Source organism: Dermacentor andersoni, chromosome 11 (assembly GCF_023375885.2).
Source record: "Dermacentor andersoni chromosome 11, qqDerAnde1_hic_scaffold, whole genome shotgun sequence".
NCBI lineage: Eukaryota > Metazoa > Arthropoda > Arachnida > Ixodida > Ixodidae > Dermacentor > Dermacentor andersoni.
Window position 1 is genome coordinate 69,791,296 of NC_092824.1, and position 21,352 is coordinate 69,812,647.

At 44.6% G+C, this 21,352-nt stretch overlaps 1 protein-coding gene across 1 annotated transcript in view; it reads left to right on the top strand.

Moving 5' to 3' along the window:
- The window catches only part of brm (ATP-dependent helicase brm), a 63,005-nt gene that overhangs the window by 23,687 nt on the left and 17,966 nt on the right, over positions 1-21,352 (top strand). Inside the window, exons 12-22 of the mRNA XM_055064434.2 lie at positions 1,001-1,074; positions 1,595-1,901; positions 3,945-4,058; positions 5,262-5,375; positions 6,412-6,519; positions 7,606-7,739; positions 8,725-8,867; positions 10,271-10,458; positions 16,417-16,647; positions 17,827-17,904; positions 19,171-19,278. Coding sequence (XP_054920409.1) covers positions 1,001-1,074; positions 1,595-1,901; positions 3,945-4,058; positions 5,262-5,375; positions 6,412-6,519; positions 7,606-7,739; positions 8,725-8,867; positions 10,271-10,458; positions 16,417-16,647; positions 17,827-17,904; positions 19,171-19,278 — 1,599 coding nt within the window. The remainder of the gene's footprint in view (positions 1-1,000; positions 1,075-1,594; positions 1,902-3,944; positions 4,059-5,261; positions 5,376-6,411; positions 6,520-7,605; positions 7,740-8,724; positions 8,868-10,270; positions 10,459-16,416; positions 16,648-17,826; positions 17,905-19,170; positions 19,279-21,352) is intronic.

Genomic DNA, 21,352 nt, shown 5'->3' on the forward strand with positions numbered 1-21,352 from the left:
GTAAGTCACGGCTGCTTAAAAAAGAAAAAAAAAAGGGAAACTCCAGTGGCGGACAAAGCAAGTGCATTCTTGCATTTGTAAATTTGTTGACTATCCCAAATTAAGGGGGTCTACCTATATGTGGATTTGGCCTGCATGTCGTGGTCATTTATATGGGCCTTGCATGATTGCACCCCTCGTGGAAGTGCATTGGCATTCGGTCACAATTTAATCTTTGGCACGAGCTTCACCTCAGAGTCAACTTAGGAGACAGTTCCTTGTCATATTTCTAGCCAAATACATAGGGGCTTGCTTTTGTCCACGCAGTCAGTCACTCGTAAGATCTGTAAAATTCTGTAAGTGCAGCTATTTAGTTGTATGCCTCCACATTTCACTCAAAAGAAGGCAGCATTCCCTGAAGCGTAAAAGAGCCTCATGGTGGAATGAAGCTTCGTCACCTAAATAAAAAATACTGATTTAACCTGTGAAGCACACTACGTTTGGCACTGTGTTTTGACAGTGTATGCTGAAGATGTGCCACTTGGAATGGTTTGCTAGGCATTTGCAAATTTTTCTGCTTCAACGATGCCTCTGCCCACCAGATTTGTGCACTGTCATGTGCCCAGTATAGTCACGCCTTGCCGCTTTGCATATGCCCTCCTTTTACAGCGACCAAGTTTGAAGTGTTTGTTAAAACAGTACGATGCTCTTGAAAATGTTCCTTACATCTGGACGCAGTTTCGACAGGCAGGGTCAGAAAGGTGTAAATCCCGTGAAACGTGGTCGTGATAACTGAGAGATCTGCTATCGTTATTGGTGGGTTCGACTGTGCTTACTATTCTAGTACCAAGTCTGCCTTCTTGATTATAACAGGCAAGATGTGTGAAGTGCACTTGTGGCAGCTTGCACATCCCCCTATACTTGCATGTCATGTTTCTCTTTACAGTTCGAAGGGGAACGAGAAACTTCTTGGAGGAGGTCTGGTGGTAAATGATGGTTTTTGTTTCTACCTGATTTGCAGACAATTGCTGTCATCACATACCTGATGGAGAAGAAGCGCATCAATGGACCCTATCTCATCATTGTACCGCTTTCGTGAGTGGGCTTTTTTCTTTTTCTTTCCAACAGGTGTAGCTGGTAGGGGATGTGTTGAAATCTGCTAAAGTCTCCCAGAAAGTTTTCTAAGTGTACTAAAAATACTCCCTGAAAGCGTTTAATGAGAAGGAACATTGTCTGTAGTAAACAGGCCTTTTGTGAGGCTTGCAAGTGGCCCTTATGTTAGTCACATCACAGGTACAAGTTACAGTGTATTTACATTAGCATTAGTGTCTTATAGTATATTTTTCTATAAATGATTTACCGTATTTATTCATCTAATGCTTGCACTTCTTACACGCAATATACGAGTAAATACAATAAGTATAAAACATTCCATAAGAAGTACATTTGGCAGCTTTAACATATAATCAAAGGCACGCTCTGCAAGAGTTACTATTCTGATAAAGCCAAAGTTTCCTCTGAAGCAACCAAAGCTAAACAAGCCAAAAAATGTACTAGCTCTAGCTCAACATCCAGTAAAGTGGCAACATTGCCTAAGTCTCCCTTTCTTTTCCAGGACACTGTCCAACTGGATGCTCGAGTTTGACCGGTGGGCGCCGTCAGTGGTCAAAGTGGCATACAAGGGTTCACCCAACCTGCGGCGGCAGCTGTCTCAGCAGCTGCGCAGCAGTAAGTTCAACGTGCTCATCACCACCTACGAGTACGTCATCAAGGACAAGGCGGTGCTGGCCAAGCTCCGCTGGAAGTACATGATTATTGACGAGGGTCACCGCATGAAGAACCACCATTGCAAGCTGACTCAGATCCTCAACACGCACTACAGCGCTCCACACCGCCTGTTGCTGACGGGCACGCCTTTGCAGGTTCGTTTTTTGATGTGTGCCTGTCAACTCTCCTGATTTTCATTCGATTAGCATTCACACACCTTCCGGTGTGTGCCTATGTCTGGATCTAACTGGTTTCCTTTTTACGCCAATTTGGGTCACTGCGTAAGTGTCACTGGGTAAATGCCACTGGGTTTTGCAGGAGTTGGATGGCATGGACTTCGAGGTGGGGCATCACCAAGGTGACTGGGCTCTATCCTACGCCGCCACACCAAAATAAGTAGCTGGTCTACACTACCGAGGTGTCACGCGGAGGCTTAACGGGCCCATGCGTTTGTCCATACCATCTTAAAAAGAGTTGCTTCCTTGACGATGAGCTGCAGAGACGATAAGTGGAGGGAATCCAACAGGGGTGTTTATTTACATTGAAGGAGTAAGGCAGACTTTCAAGTGAAGACATAATTGCACCAGCAGAAGTACAGAGCGCAGTACATGGCAGCACTTAGCTATATCGTCCTTGAAGCACAAACTACATTTTGGCCGAGCACGAAGCACGCTAAATCATTCTCACAGAGCACACTTGCTAGGACGCGAGATGGCTCCTTAAATCCCGTTCGTCTTCCCTAGGCCACTTGCTAGGGAAACGGGTAATGTCCCAACCAACCAGTCTGGTGGTTCGTATCTGCACAAAACACTGCTCCAGAAGAGAAGGCTGACACAATGCACACGTACCATCCCCAAGCTGATCCTGGAAAGGGGGAAGCAAGCACACCAGGTACATTGTTTCACTGACGACTGGGGAGAGGTCAGTGACCCAAGCTCGCCAGAAGGTAAAAGCACCCGTTGTGTTGGCTTCTTTCGCTAAAGTTATGGGAATCCTCCCGCTGTCTAGTTCTCACAACGAACTCCGCCAATTTGCCTTTGCTGAATGATGCACAAGCCTCAAAAGACAAGCTTCAGAATGATGACGCACCTTCCCGTATGATTGCTGAAGTCGTTAAGAGTCTCGTAGACCCCAGTATTTCGCGTTTGGCTAGCACACCAAACGTAACAGTATGTGGCATTCTTCAGTGAACCTCCTTGATGCCAACTTTGTTCACTGGGTATGTGTCACAGGGTATATACTTTTCTTCATAACATACAAAACATACCGTCACCAGTTACCAGTAACACACCCATCATTCATTAATTTGCTAAACACCCAAAATTTATAATTACAATATTGTCAGCAGATACCTCCGAACGATGGATGCACTGCCAAATTTGTTGTCAAAGTTGGCAAATTCGGGCTCATTCTACAATTTCACGAACGTTACATGTAGTTTTGTGAAAAATGAACTCTCTTCACAAAAATATTTTAAAGGTGTTGGAAGATGCGACGGTTTGAAGTTGCAAAATAAATGCACACAATAAAAAAAAAACTAATTCTGCAGTACCACATGCAAAAAGCACGATCTGATTATGAGGTACACCGTAGTGGGGCATTCAACGCACAGTACATGGGCGTTTTTTTTGCATTTCTCCCCCATCGAAATGCGGCCACCACAGCTGGGATTCGATCCTGCAACCTCGTGCTTAGCAGCGCAACATCAAAGCCACTACGCAACCACGGCGGGTGCATGCAGTAGAGAAATTGGGGCGATACCTGTGCTGCCTATTTGTGATGCCGCAAGTTGCCATGTAACAGATGGGTACTTGCTAGTCCCAGAAGGAAGCGAAACCTTGTAACAAGAGCATAGCCGCAGAAAAATTCACTGTGACACTGTATTGCATGTGAGACTCTGCTGTACCTTGTTTGCCAGTACTTCTGTGCCCCATCCAAAAGTAAATAATCGAGTTCACTTGTTGGCCGGTACACGAATTTAACTCATGTCACATTGTGTTCTGTAAGCTAGAATTGTGAGTGTGTGTGTGTGTGTGTGTCGGGGGGGGGGGGGGGGGTTGAAAGTTCTCTTGGTAACAAAGTACAGAGCAGACAGTAGTGCAAACATACAAAAAGAGGGCATTTGTAGCTCCTTAAATGATCTAAAATATTTTTTGTGGAGGGGACCAAGGACAGAGCGCTTTTGGTTTCGATTGCAGAATAAGCTGCCTGAACTGTGGGCCCTGCTGAACTTCCTATTGCCGAGCATCTTCAAGAGTTGCAACACCTTTGAGCAGTGGTTCAACGCTCCCTTCGCTACGACTGGCGAAAAGGCAAGCGACGGAGCTTTCTTCCTCTTAGTCTGAGTCCACTTGTGTTTGACCGTAGAGTCGACTTGCATTAATTCGAACCTGACGGGACCGTTGAAATTGATAGAATTATTCAACTGGTCAAATTAAACAAGGGGAAAAAAAATACGCCAAAACATGCCACCGATTAATTTGTCAGTATTTACTCGTGTCTGGCTATGCAGAAATGTCATTAAAGCTTCTAAACAAAATAGAAATTTTTTAGCCAAAAAGAAAAAGAAACTAAAGTCAGCTTTGCGCAGTACATTTCTGTTATGCAGTAAAGCATATGACCACCGTGAAGGTGGTTTGGTTTTGTATACGATTGCACCTTGCAGGTAATTTTTGGCCCAATTTTCTTGAAAAAAGAAAGCAAGAAAAAAACATGTGCGCATTAAAATAGGGTAAATACCATAGTCAGACATTGGGAGCTACGTTACTGCTTGAAAATCTTCCTAGGCCAGGCCAAAAATAGGCTTCGTTGGTGGGAGATTTTTGACATGTGTTCAACGCATGTACACTGTCCCCTAAGCTTCACCGAGGCAGATGTTGCTACTTAGCAGTCACTACTGGGGTCACTGCAGGGATCAGGCACATGTGTGCTGACTGGAGAAGTTCAAATTATCCGGCAAAGGTCAATTTTAGCATCAAAATAACAAAAGTTTGGGCCCATAGAAATGCACGGGCACCGGCCGGGAGACCTTCGGTCGGGATCGAAATCAACGAAAAATCGAATTGATCGGAGTTTAATTAACGGAAGTCTACTGTACTCCGTGTCATACTTTTGCAGGCGACACTACAGGATTTACTCTAGCAGTGCGGTCATAGAAGTCGCACTCTACTTGTTTTAGAGTATAGTTTTCTATCTGCGACACTTTCTACAAAATAACTAGTTCATGTATTATAACTACAATTTGTGGACACAAGTTGCCCTCAAACCGTGCATTTTTGCACTTTTGTGCTTCCATTGTGTGGTGCGCTATGTTTTGGTTGCAAGCATAGACGGTGGGCTGTGGCGGCTTGCTGCAGATTCGGGTAATATAATTACGTCATATTTTGCTAGATAATGTGTAAGACTTGATGTCGCACCCTTTTACATGACACACGCCTACATCTTTCTTTCGTACGCATTGCTAAGTTTTGGATCCAACCCAGGCAGCATAACCGAGGGTTTCATTGGCTTCTCAGGTGGAGCTCAATGAAGAGGAGACGATCCTGATCATCCGGCGTCTCCACAAGGTCCTGCGACCGTTCTTGCTGAGGCGACTCAAGAAAGAGGTCGAGTCGCAACTTCCCGAAAAGGTTAGTAGCCGTCGCACCATTCCAACAGCATTGCAGCTATTTTGGTACTGGTTGCTGCCTTGCAACCTTTGAAACCAGGAGGCTTTAACTCCTGGGGTCAACTCTGAGCTCCTTATTTAAAGGGATGCTGAAGAGAGAAATGATTCGAGCTGTGTTAATAAATTGCCCTTCTGCAATGCCAAAACAACCACTCTTGCGGTGAGAAGACGCTTGTTAACCAGAGAAGATGCAAAAACGAAAGCAGAAACCCTCCTAAAATTTCGGCTTCAGCTAGTCGTGAAGTTACGGATTTTGTCGCCGTCTGCTCAGGCCTAGTTGAATTTTTATCGGTAAAGATGAATTGCAGTCAACGACCAATTATTTGGACATGCTTGATTATTCGGACAGCCCAGTGAAACCAACATGAGCCTCGTATACTTAGCATAAGGATGGTTCAGGGCCCCTTTAATCCAGAGCTGTTCCAGTTTTCAGCCTGTCTCGTAGCTCATTGCTTGTTTGAGACGTTAAGCCCCATCACTCAGTCATTTAGTTCAGCAGTGAATGAAGCAGTCTGTCTTACATGCTGGTAACAGTGATAATGGAAGCCTAGCAGCATGTGGGCCAACGATGAAAGGCAAGAAGAATGAGGGGAAGAAAAAACCATTTCAAAATCTGGCCTCGGAAGGCTGTGAAGGGGAGCACCTATTTGATGCCATAAGCTTCCTGGGGTAGCGGGAGCAGTCCAAGTTACCTGTGTTTACAAATTAACACAGAGTCAAAGTAAAGTGGTTTCTGCCTGGCACACTGAAGATTTTGGACAGTATTCTCAGTCGGCCATAGTGGTGTATGCCAGCGTGATGCTTCACTAAGACAACTAGCATCCTGTGTCAGTGTGCCCATTCATATGTCTTTCATTCGTTCACTGATTCCAGCTTCCACACTCTCTAGCCAATTGGCAAACCACGAAAATAATTATCCTGAAATGTGACCGAGTGAAAATGCAGCCTTTGATAAAGTGCTATTGCTTTTTTTTTTTTTTTTTTTTGCTATTTTCCAGGTGGAGTACGTTGTAAAGTGCGACATGTCAGCACTGCAGAGACTCCTGTACAGACACATGCAAACGAAGGGTGTACTTCTTACCGATGGATCTGAAAAGGACAAGAAGGTAAGTTGGCGCGCCGGTTACCATAACAATAGGTACGGTCCTTTTATTAATCATCAAAGTGAGGGAAAAGGTAATCATTCTTGCTGTTCATAGTTATATGTGGGCAGATTGTACACACCTTCAGCATACGATCTGGTAAACCATGCGTTGATGCATCATTAAATTAGGCAACCTACGAGGGCAAATCAGAAAGTCTTTCCCCTACGTTTCTTTTTCTTTTTATTTTTTAAGCCAAATTGTGGCTGTAAGTGCGAAGTTAACATATTTATTCCCATCGGTGGACCTTTCTTGGACTGGACTGGCATTATCTGCCAGTAGCTCCATGACACGGCGCTGCTTTCAGTTGTTGAAGATGGCGGTTGTGCTTCACATGTCCATGGTGTATGAGCAGCGAAGTGTGATCCGTTTTCTATGGAGCAAGGGACGAACGCCCATCAAAATCCACAGGGCAAGGCAGCCCACATATGGGGAAAGGTGTCTCGCCTTGAGAAGTGTGAGGTGGTGTTGATGCGAGTTTGCAAAAGGCAGTGAAGATTTGCATGACAAGCGTGCGGGGGGGGGGGGGGGGGGGGGCACAATCGGCGGGACGAATTCTACCACAGGGGCATCTCAAATTTAGCGCTGCGATGGGACAAATTCCTGAAACAGTTTGGGGACTCTGTGGAAAAATAGTGTAAGGTACGTAGAGTAGTACATATATTTGTAATTACCTGTATGTATCTTATTTTGACCAATAAAATATATGGGCAAAGACTCTCTGATTGCCCTCATATAAGTAGGCTGCATCATATATTGTACAGTTTGCACCGGAGTTGCACTTAAAACAATACTTATACTTCATTCTGTGGCTGGAAGGGAACAAAAGAAGAAGGCCTTAATGGTTTGTATTCTGCAAGAGTGCGTGGACTTCAAAAGTCAGTCAAGTCTCGGTAATCTTTGTTTACAGCAACCTTGCCAGATGTACAATTTCGTTTTGCTACGCTATGGGTAGTGTGACTGTGTGGGGAAGCCAGCGGCACAAATCCTTGCCTGAATGGTGTGCTTCATTAACTATAAATAATCTTTTTCTTTCTCTCCTCCGATCAGGGCAAGGGTGGTACCAAGACGCTGATGAACACCATCATGCAGCTGCGCAAGATCTGCAACCACCCGTTCATGTTCCAACACATTGAGGAGGCTTACGCCGAGCACATTGGTTGCACTGGGAGCATTGTACAAGGGTGAGTCGTGCAGTTGCTGTCGCCCTGTAGCATGTACTGGTACGTCTCTAGCTGTGGGTAGGAGTAGCATTCTCCAACTCCTACAGCTATCGTATTGGAATGGCGGAGTCACCAATGTGCGCCAAGTGCAAGTGTGAAGAGACCATCAGTCACCTTCTGTGCCACTGTTCTCGCTTCGATAATCAACGTGAGACTCTCCAGTGTGCCTTGAATAGACTGGATGACAGGCCATTTACGGAAGCGAAGACCTTGGGAGCCTGGCCTCACAGTTCATTAGCGCAGAAAGCAGTTCGAGCGCTTTTTCACGACCTGAAGGCAACAGACTTGAGTGCCCGACTATAGACATCCTACACCTAAGTTCTCTCTCTCTCTCCCTCTCTCTCTCTCTCTCTCTCTCTCTATATATATATATATATATATATATATATATATATATATATATATATAATATGCATGCATGCTAACGTGCGCCAAAGCTGCAATGCTCAGAAACGAACTCCGTTCCCAATGAACAATCCACAACATAACCCATTCTGAGCTTGCACGAGTCTCTCTCTACACTTTCTACAGCAGATCTCGCAGTGCTAGAGAGAGAGAGAGAGAAAAGAAGGAAAGGCAGGGAGGTTAACCAGACTGAGTCCAGTTTGCCACCCTACACGTGGGGAGGGGAGTGGGGAGTGAAAGATATATATATCTTTCACACAGACCTATAATACACAGAGAACTTACAGCTTCATGTAATAAAGAAGGAAAAAAGCAGTGTGGCTAAGAACAACAAAATAACGGTAGTAATTTGACACCAGCATAGGCAACCTCATCACAAAATTACATGACATTCCAGTTACACGAATCCACTAAATAAAAAACTGAAAGAGATAGGGAGATTTCAAGTTTGTGCAAACTTACCCGCTTTTTCATTCTCTTATCTTTTGAGCTGAAGACTTGCTGTTCACTGTTTTGATTGTTGTGTTGCACACACACGCAGACCCGACCTCTACCGGGTGTCTGGCAAGTTTGAGCTGCTGGACCGGATACTCCCCAAGCTGCGCTGCAAGCAGCACAGGGTGCTCCTCTTTTGTCAGATGACCACCCTGATGACCATCATGGAGGACTACCTCACCTACAGGGGTCAGTACCTGTGCTCTTCTCTTTTTCACTGGCCTTCGCTGGCAAGTCTCACGAATGAGAAAAAGTTGAAAAGGGGAATGTTTGTATCGTTCACTTTGCTTTAAAACTTCTCGTATGTTTATGTCACGGGGCACTTAATTATTGTTTGAGGGTTCAAAATGCAGGGGTGCTTTTTGGGACTTTCTGAACAATGTCGCATTACAAGGTGGGCCAAATTCACTGATGTCAGTATAATGATAGTCAGCTGCAATGCCTCAGTTAATCTAACAGTGCTCGATTAACACGTTCGTGTGGCAAGACTTTTTGATGTCCCTATTATTGTGTCATGACCCACCGGCAGACCGTACGCCATATTTATCGGACGCATTGTGGCTCCCTGGTAAGTCGTGCTCCCTAGAAGCTCCCTCAAGCTCTGGAGAAAAGATGTCACTTGTGCGCTGCAGGGAAGACACACAGGATGTATAAATGCTATAACTTACCCGTTGTCCGTGTCACAATGAACGTGTTAATTGTCCTGAACATTTTGAATTTTCAGGCATCACCATTTCGACTGTTACTGTAGACAGCTTAGTGAAATGTGAAATGTTCTCAATTTCTGTGTTGCTCATTTAGCTCTCCTTTCTAATACCGAGCATCTCTAGGTTGTCACCATTCTGTTAATCCCACACCGTTACATGTGCTCTATTTGTGCCATTTAAACTTGTAAATACCTACAAACACTTCCATATATATGCACATTCAAGTAGTATCATGTTCTTTCTCATTTACAATAGAGCTTTGGAATGCTTCTCAGTACTGTTTGTTCCTTGCAGTTCATTGTGTTTAGGTTGCCATAAGCAAGCACTTTTCGTTAGTGCAAGTTGCTTTACATGTATAATATTTTATTTTTTACTGTTTGCCTCATTGTCATTTTGCTTATTTCACTGTTATGTCTACTTTTTCCTGCTCCTGCTATGACACTAATGTAGGACTGTAGCGTGTATAAATAAATAAATAATTACAAACTATCAGTTTCGCATTCATTATCATCATCATCATCATCAGCCTGGTTACGCCCACTGCAGGGCAAAGGCCTCTCCCATACTTCTCCAACAACCCCGGTCATGTATTAATTGTGGCCATGTTGTCCCTGCAAACTTCTTAATCTCATCCGCCCACCTAACTTTCTGCCGCCCCCTGCTACGCTTCCCTTCCCTTGGAATCCAGTCCGTAACCCTTAATGACCATCGGTTACTTTCCCTCCTCATTTCTCATTATAGCTGCATTACTATTATCAGGGAACACTGCACATTCAAGCCTTTTCGAGTGCTCTCTCTGTACTGAAGTTGTGAACAGTAAGGGACAGCCACTTGTGTTGGCTCTCGACCGCTGTAATGCTGCATCTTCTGCCGCTGTCCTTGCAGGGTACCGGTACCTGCGTCTCGACGGTACAACCAAGGCGGAAGACCGTGGTCAGCTGCTGGAAATGTTCAATGCCAAGGAGTCTCCCTACTTCATCTTCCTACTCAGCACCCGGGCCGGTGGCCTGGGTCTCAACCTGCAGGCGGCAGACACAGTCATCATCTTCGACTCGGACTGGAACCCCCACCAGGTCAGGGGAAGGCCCAGGGCCAAAACAATTAGATGCAATTTAGGGCAAGCACTCACATCGTGGTCAGCAATGAGAACTGCAGATTTCTGCTACTGGCAATAGCTTACCTAAAGGGAGGCGAAACAGAGAAAAATAAGTTGTGTTGTATTAGTAAGTTACCCTTCTGCAATACCAAAAAAAGCCACTCTTACCGTGAGAGGAGGCTTAATAAGCCAGAAAACACTAAAAAATAATGGACAGGTGGGGAGGCCACTTTCAAGTTCCCACGTCAGCTTGCCATGATGTCCCAAATTTCGATGGTGTCTGCTTGGGCCCAGTTAAACTTTCATCGGTAAAGACAGGCTACATTGTGCAGTCGAACCCATTCATGACAAATTCAATAGCTCCAAGAAAAGTGGTTGTTGTATCAGTAAACTTCGATATAACGAACTTCAGTCTAAAGAAATTATCGATATAACAAAGTATTTGACTTTTCATAACGTCTTGTCCATAGAACACCACGTACTTAGAACCTCAGTATAACAAAGTGTGTTTGTATGCTATTTCAATATAACGAAATTTCGCTTCCACCGCAAAAGCAAGCCGGGACAATAAATGGAAACTTCTGCAGACGCCGATGGTCAAATGATTGAATTGCAAGTGTCTGCTTGCAAATTCACATCTCAAATCGTGCGCGGCAGTTCTCATGTTGTAAAGACAGAGATGGTTGTTCCAAATCGTTTAAATAGGCTTAATGCACCTAGTGCCACACGAACAATTGCATAGGTTAAGTTTGTGGCTATTCCTAATAGGTTTCAATTTATCAGGAGACAGTTGATCTTTAATGAGTAGCATGGGGTATTAATGAGATTATGCAACAATTTAAGGCATTCGTGATCATGCCGCTCGGACAGAGGTTGTAGACTTAGTGCAACAAGGTGAGATGAGGGTGAGAAGTTCCAGTCATAACGACGGTATATGAACCGGATTGCTTTCTTTTGAACTGATTTGAGGGTGTTAAATGTTAGAGACTTTATAAGGGTCCCTGATGGGACAACCATATTCGAGAATGGGTGGATGAGTGATTTATATGTTAGCAATATTGTTTCACATGGAGCTTTTCGGAATGTGCGATTTAGGTAGCCTATTTTCTTTAGTGCTTTATTGCATGCGTATTCAGTATGCCTTGCCCATGACATGTTAGGTGTGAAGATGAGGCCAAGGTACTTGTATTCGGACACCCGTTCAAGGGAAGATCCATTAAATGAATAGTTAAACAAAGAAACAGAAGTGCGCTTACAAAAAAATAAAGTGACTGTTCTTACAAAGTTTATCTTCATTTGCCACTTGTTGCACCACCTGCAAAATTGTGTAAAAGAGTCGTTAAGTGAAAGGTGGTCAACATTCGTGTTAATTACGTTATAAAGCACACAGTCGTCAGCATAAAGGCAGATTTTTGCAGACATTTAGTTCAGCAAGTCAGTTATATACAATAAGAACAAAAGTTTATTCCACCTTTTCAGGCACACATCCGCCGTCTAATGGTTAGAGTGTCAAGCTTCTTTGCGAGGTGTTAGGGTTCGAAGCTGACCATTGGACATTTTTTATATTATTTCTAGCGGCAACTAGTCGACACCTGGCGTCCAAAGTTGACCATGAACAACCAAAAACATAAAAATTCAAAGTGGGCATAAGAGCCAAACAAAACTATCGCCTTAAACTACATTGGCACCTGTGGCATCATGCTGATGTACTGGCGCTGTTACAAGGTTAGCCTTGGGAGGGCTAGCCAACACCGCTAATGCCTTGGCGATGAGGTGTGGTGGCTAACACCCAACACTCCGATGTAATAGTTCTGTGGAAACCCGCAAGGTGGAGAGGAGTAATTAATAAATTGAAGATGAATTTCTCCTCAACTGCAAAGCTTTTCTTTCGAGGAACCCGTATGGGTTTCTTTTTTAGCACTTAGCTACGTTTGGGTGGATGTCTCACTCAAACTAGCGGGCACTAGCGTTCCTCTGAGCCATGAAGCTAACAATTATAGGGCCAATGAAACCGGTGACACTACGGGCAAGCAAGGAGATGAACACAATGAGAAGGAGAGTGTACAAAAAATGCTGAAGCACCTAGTAGAATCAATGCACGTGATTCTCGGTGGTCTCGAGACTCCGGCCGCTAAAAGTGCCCTACAAGTGCTCGCCGTGCTATAGCCGCTTATCGCAGCTCTTTATGTGCTATAAAGATTTTGTTTGACGCTTGTGCTGTTCACGCAGGGGAGGCCCACACCAGCTTCGTCCTAATGCCTCTATTTTTAAGTTCACTCAAACTGGTGACTACAGACTTGATGCGAAACCTGATTGTGGCTTCATGGATGACATTTGTGAATGTTTATCATCAGAGTGTTGAACTTGCTTTCACCTTTGCGCATCCCTCTTGCTATGTCATCATCATCCCTCATCACGTCTTTATATGACCCCGTTCCCCCTCCCCCTGTGCAGAGTAGCAGGCTAGAGCACCTTAGCTCAGGCCAACCTCTTTGCCTTCTTTCAATTAAATTATCTCTCTCTCTCATCTTCCCTTTATTAACCTAACACTGCCATGGTGACGTCTTGCACCTATACACAAGTACCGAAGAAAGTGAACACAGGGATGGGCCACCACAGTAGCTTAATCGTCAAAGCAGTGCAGGCGTAATTTATTTTCTTATTTATTTACATACCTTCAGTTGCCAAGGCATTGGAGAGGGGAGTGCAGTAATGACAAAAAATTATGTTAACTAAAATACGGGAGAAGAAATAACAATTGTATTTAAAAAATATGTCATGGGAAGCAGTTATGACAACAAAAACTGTAAGCGAAAAACATATTATCACGTGAAGTCATAAAGGAAACAAAAATCGGGTTCACTAAACCAGAATCAACGGTATTTAGTAAGGCAGAAGATGTAGCTTTGGGTCCCACACGTGGCAGCTAGCCTTTTTGTGCACTTTCATTTCCCTCGATTTTGTTGTTTCTACAGTTGAAGTAAACATAAATAATTTCCCCTATACTCTCTCTGGCTTTATTGTCTGTTTCTATGGGCCCCCACATATAATTTCCAACAGTCCTCACTCATCCACCCTACTCTTCATACTGTTGTGTGCCCCAATTTATCTCTCCCTGATCCGTAAGCGTTGAGCTGCTGTTTGGTTTGATTTAAGGGCCATTCTTCTGTGCCCATTGTTGTGCGATGCATATCTGTGAAGTCGTGATTCAGAGGTTCCCGGGCACATTCTGACAATCGGCTTGGGGGCCGTTGCACTTGCCTGCTGCAGCATTATACAGGCTGAAGTGAGCTGTGAGCTGCGGGTTTAAATTTCAGCTGTGGAAGCCTCATCAGAGTGAAAGAAACAAAAAGAAATGTACCGTATTTACTCTATTATAAAACGCCCTCAATTGGAATGCAAGCGTCGACTTTCATACTAAAGTCTTTAAGTGCAATACCTTGGATTATTCTGTCACCAAATTTTCATGGTAAGAGAGAGAAATAGTGATTTGTTTTTATTTGAAAAAATTAACTGCCCACAGTGAAACAGGCCTCAATCACCATCATTGCTCAAGGCCTCCTTATCACTTTTAACTGCCCAGAGCATCCAATCTTATCCCCACTCGAGATTGTGGGACGAGAGGGGGTATTCGGGCACCACCTGCTGCAGTTTTGGTTTTGCACTCGATTGTAAAGTGGATGCCACATCTTGGTTAACTTTTCTTTAAAGAAGAAGCGCATTAGAATTGAGTAAATATGGTAACCATTTCTATAGCGATATTTTTCCCTCACTTTACGGAAATCCTAGTCGCTAAAATCATCCTATGCACGTAAGGCACTTTCCCAGCCACAGTGGCTGAATGGGGGTGAAATTCAAAAGCGCTTGTGTACCAAGATTTAGGTGCACATTAAACAGCCCCAGGTGGTCAAAAAGTAATCCTGGAGTTTACATTTATTAGGAGTGTGGCAATCTCATCAGAGATCATTGCGGGAAAAAGGGTTGGAGCAGAGTACTTGTGAAGAAATCTTGTCAGAAATAGCAGCCACACTGGTATAAGCCAGTTCGCGTAGTATACTGCAAAATTATCTCTTCGTAGGACAATTACAGTAATGCAGAAGGACGTCAGTAGGTGTACATGTAGTCAGTTGCTGGTACATGAGTTTGATGAGGGTGAAGTGCGAAAACATCGGTGTACGTAGATGCACGTTAAGGAATCCCAGATGGTCTAATGTTGAATTCCAATGGCGGAGTCGGAGCAGCCGACGGACTCCGTGAGCGAGCACTCGACTCTGGCGCAGAGCAACGCCTCCAGATCCGCGAATGGAACACAACCTGCTCCGCCGGAGCAAGGCGGAAGCGGAAGTTCTATCACCGAGTTACCCAGGATACCTTGCGTGTTGTCATTTCCTTCCGCTGTTTGCTCCCAGCATCGCCGCACCGGTCACTTGTCTCTTCAGCGCCGTTCACCTGTTGTTTTTTTTAAAGTGAGGAATGGATATCTCGCCAAGCGTGCAGCAGCTTTAGCTTCCTCGCGAGTCGTGACCGGTGGCGCCTCCTAGCAGAGAAACGTGGTAAAGGAAATACGTCACGCAGAGTTCCGGTCCACTCCGCCGATTTTGGCGGAGCAGCTTTTTCTGCTCCACGGAGTGACTCCCGCTCTGAATCCCCTCCGACTCTCTCATTGGAACACTTTACTCCCGCCCTCACTCTGCCATTGGAACAAACTTGCTCCGAAACGAGCAGAAAAACTTGCTCCGACTCCGCCATTGGAATTCAACATAAATTAATCCAGATTCCCCCACTATAGCATGCCTCATAATCAGATAGTGGCTTAAAACTTTTTTTTTTAATACATGAGTACAGAATACAAGACGGGACACTCATGGTACTGCAAACAGATTATAATAGACCAAGCTGTGATTAGGAGTTAGCATTTCAAAATTCTAGTAACAATGGGCTTTAGTCATGCAATGCAATTGTAAGCCTTCCTTGACCATTATTATAGATTGGTTTAATAAATGGGTGTTAGTACTCAAGTATTTGAGTTAATTCTAGTCCCTTATTCCCTCCAAAAAGTATGAATATTTGAGGCAGTCAAAAGCGATGTGTGTCTTTGCTGAGCATCAGGGAGTACTTGTTACATGTGGGCCTGCCTTACATTGGTAATCTTTGTTTGCAGTAACATCCAACTAATGTTGCTAGCTGACTGTTATCTTTTAAAGGAAGGGTGTACACAATCAGTGTGTCCTGTCAGTGCTAATGTATGGGGCTGAAACATTGAGGGCAACAAAGAACCTTAAAAAGCTGAGGACTGTGCAAAGGAGCTAGTACTGAAAAACGATAGCCGTAATGTTAAGAAACAGAAAGATGGTGGTGTAGAATATAGAGCAAATAGCTGTAGATTATGTTCATGTTGAGCTAATGAGGAATGAGCAAAGTTTGGCAGGTTGTGTAATTGCATACAGCAGATAAGCAGTAGTCTGTTAGAGAAACAGGATGGCTGGCAAGTGAAGGAAAATGCAGTGAGGCACAACGAAGGATTACATGTTGCAATGAAGTTAGAAAATTTGCAGGCATAGGATCCAGTCACTCTGGCGTAATGGACACTCAGGACACTCAGGACATGGCGCTTGTGTCCTGCATGCCCTTATCCATCTTTGTTTGCTTTCTGAGGTGCCAGTGTACCAGAATAAACCCGTATCAACTAGCTCAATTTACGGTCCTTCTGAAAAGATCCGATCGCCTGGCACAAGTCGAAAGTAATTATAGACTTCTCTGAGAAGCCATTTGCCCTATACCCAACGTGACATTAGCTGAGCACTATGATTGCCACTAGGGTGGTACGTTGAACTTCTTTAAAATGTGCCACACATGTTGTGCGAGTGTTGTTACGAGCGAAAGCGCTCACCTGCTCACGTTTGCCGTCCCTGCCCTCTTCCTGCTCGACGTACAGGACCTGCAAGCGCAAGATCGAGCTCATCGGATTGGCCAGAAGAACGAGGTGCGGGTGCTGCGGCTCGTGACGGTCAACTCGGTGGAGGAGCGCATCCTGGCTGCAGCCAAGTACAAACTCAACCTGGATGAGAAGGTCATCCAGGCCGGCATGTTTGACCAGAAGTCGACGGGCACCGAGCGCAAGCAGTTCCTCCAGGCCATCCTCACCCAGGACGAGAACGACGAGGAGGCGAGTCTGCTCTTTCCATGCCTCCTCCTCCTCCTCCTCCTTCTTGTCTTTGCCACTCAAATTATGTGTCAGTTCTTTTTCCCCCCGCCGCGGTGGCCTAGTGGCTACAGCGCTCTGCGACGAGCGCAAGGTCGCAAGCTCAATTCCCGGCTGCTGTGACTGCATTCGAATGGGGGTGAAAGGCCAAGACACTTATGTGCCATGCTTTGGTTGCACATTGAAGAATCCCGGGTGGTCAGAATTAAACCACAGCCCTCACTAATCCAGATAACATAGCCTGTCGCTTTGCATATGTGCCAAGCCTTGCGAATTTTCCGCATTGTTTACAAATTTCTGCTCATTTTACGGATCTTTCATCAAGCTTTACATAAAATAAATTATGTTATCAGAAGGAGCTTAGCTCATCAGTCTCCATACCTTCCATAGAAGGTATCGTGTTATAAGGTGAAATAAAAGGCTACTTACCCGGTTCTATTTCATCTTTAGAAAAAAGAACTCATTGAAATTACCCTTGACAATGACATGGGTGGTCGAAAGCTTTTGTTTTCGCTTGACTCTGCGCTGCTCACACTTTCGCATTTCAGTAGTTTCGTTATCGCGTAGTGCTGCGCTGGTTTTGCTGGTTCACGACACTCACAAAAACTGCAACTAGTGAAGAATTCATCTTCCATATGATGTCGTGGGATGCCCTAATGGTCTACGCCACTTGACCAAAAAACCTGCTGCAGCGGCGAATCTGCCGCTGGTTGTCTTGGCTCGGTACTGCTGTCTGTCGGGCGCCGTTTTACTTACCAATGGCAGCAAAGGGTGGTTATAGCGTATGCAATGTCACCACTCCTCCGGTTGGGTGGTGGGAGATATGAATTTCGAAAAAGACCCTTCAGACCCTTCAGGTGCAATGTTCTTGTAACCTAAGTCTTTTCTTGGCACAAAACAAGCATTGTGAGGTTTCTGGAATGGTATTTAAACAGTCCACGCCGACTTAGCATTTGCCTTTATTGTCCCTTTGAATCGGTCTGCAACTGTAACCCCGAAATGAGCAGTTTTGCTTTTCGTCTGCTGTGTAAACTGCAGAGATATCAGCTTTCCATAGTTTGTATTTCTCAGTTTTTTGTTGTCTTGCCTTTTTGATGCTGTGTGATGTCCTAACTTTTTTTTTTTTTTTTCCCTCAACTGCAGGAAGAAAATGAAGTGCCAGATGATGAAACCATCAACGAAATGATTGCCAGAAATGAGGAAGAACTGGAGCTTTTCCAGGTATGCTTGGTGCAAGAGAGGACAGGTTGCTCTAGAGCTTCTCAGCACAGTCATCACAACTACTTGATGATGATGATGATGATGATGATTTTTATTATAATGCAATAGCCGTACACAAAGGCAGGCCTGGCAAAGTCAAACGATAGCTTGAGGGGCAGTACCCGGCTGCTGGAGACATGAGAACACAGTAGCAGAAAGCTTATATATAACAGATTTAGTACAATAAACGTCAAAAAAACTTTTTCACAGTCTTGCAGCCATTCAAAGAGGACATATCTACAAGCGAATTATTAAAAAGAAGTGGAATATAATATTTGTAAATGGCACTTCCCGTACATGGTGCATACACAAACAACGAAACACTGACATGGACAGATCTTGCAATCAGGCCTTATAAAGAAGGCACAACTTTTGCCCCGATATACATTGTGGGGATGCGCGACCCTCGCGCCTCCCCTGATGTTTTTCCCGCATAGCGCATCCCCTGATACGCTGTTTTCCCGCACGGCTCGCGTGGCCTGGCGGTCGGAGTGGTACAAGCGCGGTGTGAGAGATGGCGCGACTGTCGCGCTGCTGCGGGGTTACTTAGGCGCGGGAAAGAAAGGCTCTTGGTCTTTCCCGGCGGGTCGGTGGACAGCGTGGACGTCCCGTGCGCCGCCGACCCATGCTTCTGCGAGACCGCCTCGCGTGGCCGCCTTGGAACGCGCCACCGTCCGCGTGACCGTACACGCGAATGACCAGGCGTTGGGATCCAGCATGGGGCGAACATATTCGCTCGCCATGCGGTCGCGGTAAGTCGGACTTCTAGATTTGTCGCGCGCCCATCGGCATGTTTTGGGGATAGCAACTCGGCTAGCTGGCATTGATTTATGAAAGGTGCAATAAATGCCCTTGTGATTGTTTGCACTACTCTGTTGTCGTTCCTTTGTCCCAAGAGTACGGAGGAGAACCCCGTATCTCCCACAACATTAACACAGTTGTTTCCAAATACAGCAAAAAATCACGATAGTTTGATGCAATCAAACTGTTCACATTGCTGCCAGACCAGAAAGCGAGTCTCAACTATTTTTCTTAACTAATGAGGATCAAATTAACAATGTTTTACTATATATTCATTCATATTAGTTCCTTTTGAAGTATTACTTTGGGAATAATTCTCAATGTAATACACTCACTCCAAGCACACTCGCTCCGACGTATTGCTAAGGTTTCAAGAAAGGGTGTGTTAAGGGCCCCATTTAAATAAGAGCTCCCTTTGTCTCGCAGAAAATGGACATCGACAGGAGAAGAGAGGAGGCGCGCAGCGTCAAGAGGAAACCTCGGCTGATGGAGGAAGATGAGCTCCCCAAGTGGCTGCTCAAGGACGATGCTGAGGTAAGCGGGCATTTCACTCGACGAAGGCGAAGGGCCACGGTAGAGGCTCGGAGAGTGGGAGCCATTTGGTGGGCGGTCAAAGTGGGTACTGCAAGCAGAATAGACGGTTAAGAAGAGAACAACATGACGATTCAGGCTAGTTGGTTGATTTCGTGTTATAGTTTCTGAAGCACAGTGGCAGAGACAGGTGGATAGACAACATCGGCGTGTTCAAAAGCGTTTAAATAAACTTCGACGTGGACAAGGAGGGAAATACAACTATCTTTTTTCATTCATCTGTTCTATTTATGCTATTCATTACGGAGAGAATGTGGAGCACTTTCACAATGCCTTAAATGTGTGTGTGCGTGCATGCACGTGTGTTACAGGTGTACCAGAGCGTATTGAAAAAATACATATGAGCGACAGAAAAAAAAAATCGCCGACGATTACGATGCCCCGTAATGCGAAGTTTGAGCACAGCTCTATACGTGTTCATTTCATGCGTCAATATCTTGTATTGTGATTATAGGTACATGGTTTATATTAGGAAGGGAACGCTGTGAGTAGCGCAGCTGGCACGGACCATCTGTCTCGTGCAGCACATTGCAAACGGCCCTAATTCGGTTCGATGAACCCTAATTAGGTTCATTGACGCTGTTAATCGAAAGTTGCTTTGGCTGCAGAATTCTGAGCGGCGATTATGTAGTGATGCCTTTTCGGGTGCTATTCCTTCTTACACTTCATCGCAAGTCGGAGCGACTGTCATCCCACGTTATCAAGGGTATCAGCCAGCCGTGAACTGTGAATGATGGCAGCTATTGGCTTAGAAACGATCGGAAGGCATCACTACAAAATCTCGGCCCTACTTTCACTTTCTAATGGTATTGCAGCTGAAGGCAAAGTATGGAAACCTATGGGCAACGACTTTACCTGTTATTTTCGTAGTGAAATTTCTAGATATCCGGAGTCCGGCACAAAAGCCTTGCGAGATAAGGGGTGAAAAACACATGGATCGCATTGTGGCAGGAAAAAAAAATGTCGGATATCAGAGTTTGAGTTAATGAGGGTTTACTGTATAATAAATAATATGGCTGTGCGATTATCAAAATTTTTTAAAACGAATCGAATGCAAATACTTAGCTTCGAATATTGAATAATGATATGCACATTCTTTTATTAGCAAGTTTGGTTTATTTGCCATGTTGTAACATTGAAATTGCATTCCCAGTGTGAAAAGACTAGACTAGTAAGCCGTTATGCTAAAACATTGCGTATTTGGCTCATGTTAAATTGTAAAATTTAGTCATTCTCATTAGTTGTCCTCTCCAGCCTGTGCCTTATTATACCGCATCAGATGCCCATAAACTCAGGGGCATTTGACCGTGTGCCAGATGTCACTCATTGTACTTGCTCTCAAGCAATAAGCTCAGAATTGGAGCTGGTACTGCAATAAAAAACAAGGAAAAGAAGGGGGGGGGGGGGGGAGAAAAAGTGCACCCCCGCTGTCCGCTAACTAGTGTCCTCTTGCAACTGAGAGGTTGGCATTCCCGCAAAGTTTAGACGTCTAGTGGCCAAGTGTGCTTTACAGTTGAAATTTCGCAAGCAGCACGAAATCATCACAAAATTCGGCACAAAATAGCCCCAATATTCTTGGATCAGATAGAAACAAACGGTAAGAACCGTGTTTGCTCCCGTGCAGCCAGCAATATATTCGATTTGATTAGAATATTCATATCCAACCGAATATTCAAACATATTCAAGTATCTGTTTTTGAAAACAAATACAAATATGAAAGCTATAATGTTCAATAGCATTCACACTTTTAGAGTATTCACACACCCCTAATAAGTAAAGTAAAAAAAAAAACAGAACAGACGGGTGAAGTGTTTGCATGTTACATGCCCATTGAACCTGTCAGTCGCATGTGACTCATTCTATTTTATTTTTTTCTTTGATGTGTTTTCATTACTAGCCCTTAGCCCTTCCCAGAATGCTGCCATTATGTCTTTTTCTGCATTTCGTCTGCTTATATCATGTGCCGTGTTTCTCATCTCGCGGAAGACTGAAGAGCCCAAATTTCTGTCTTAAGGA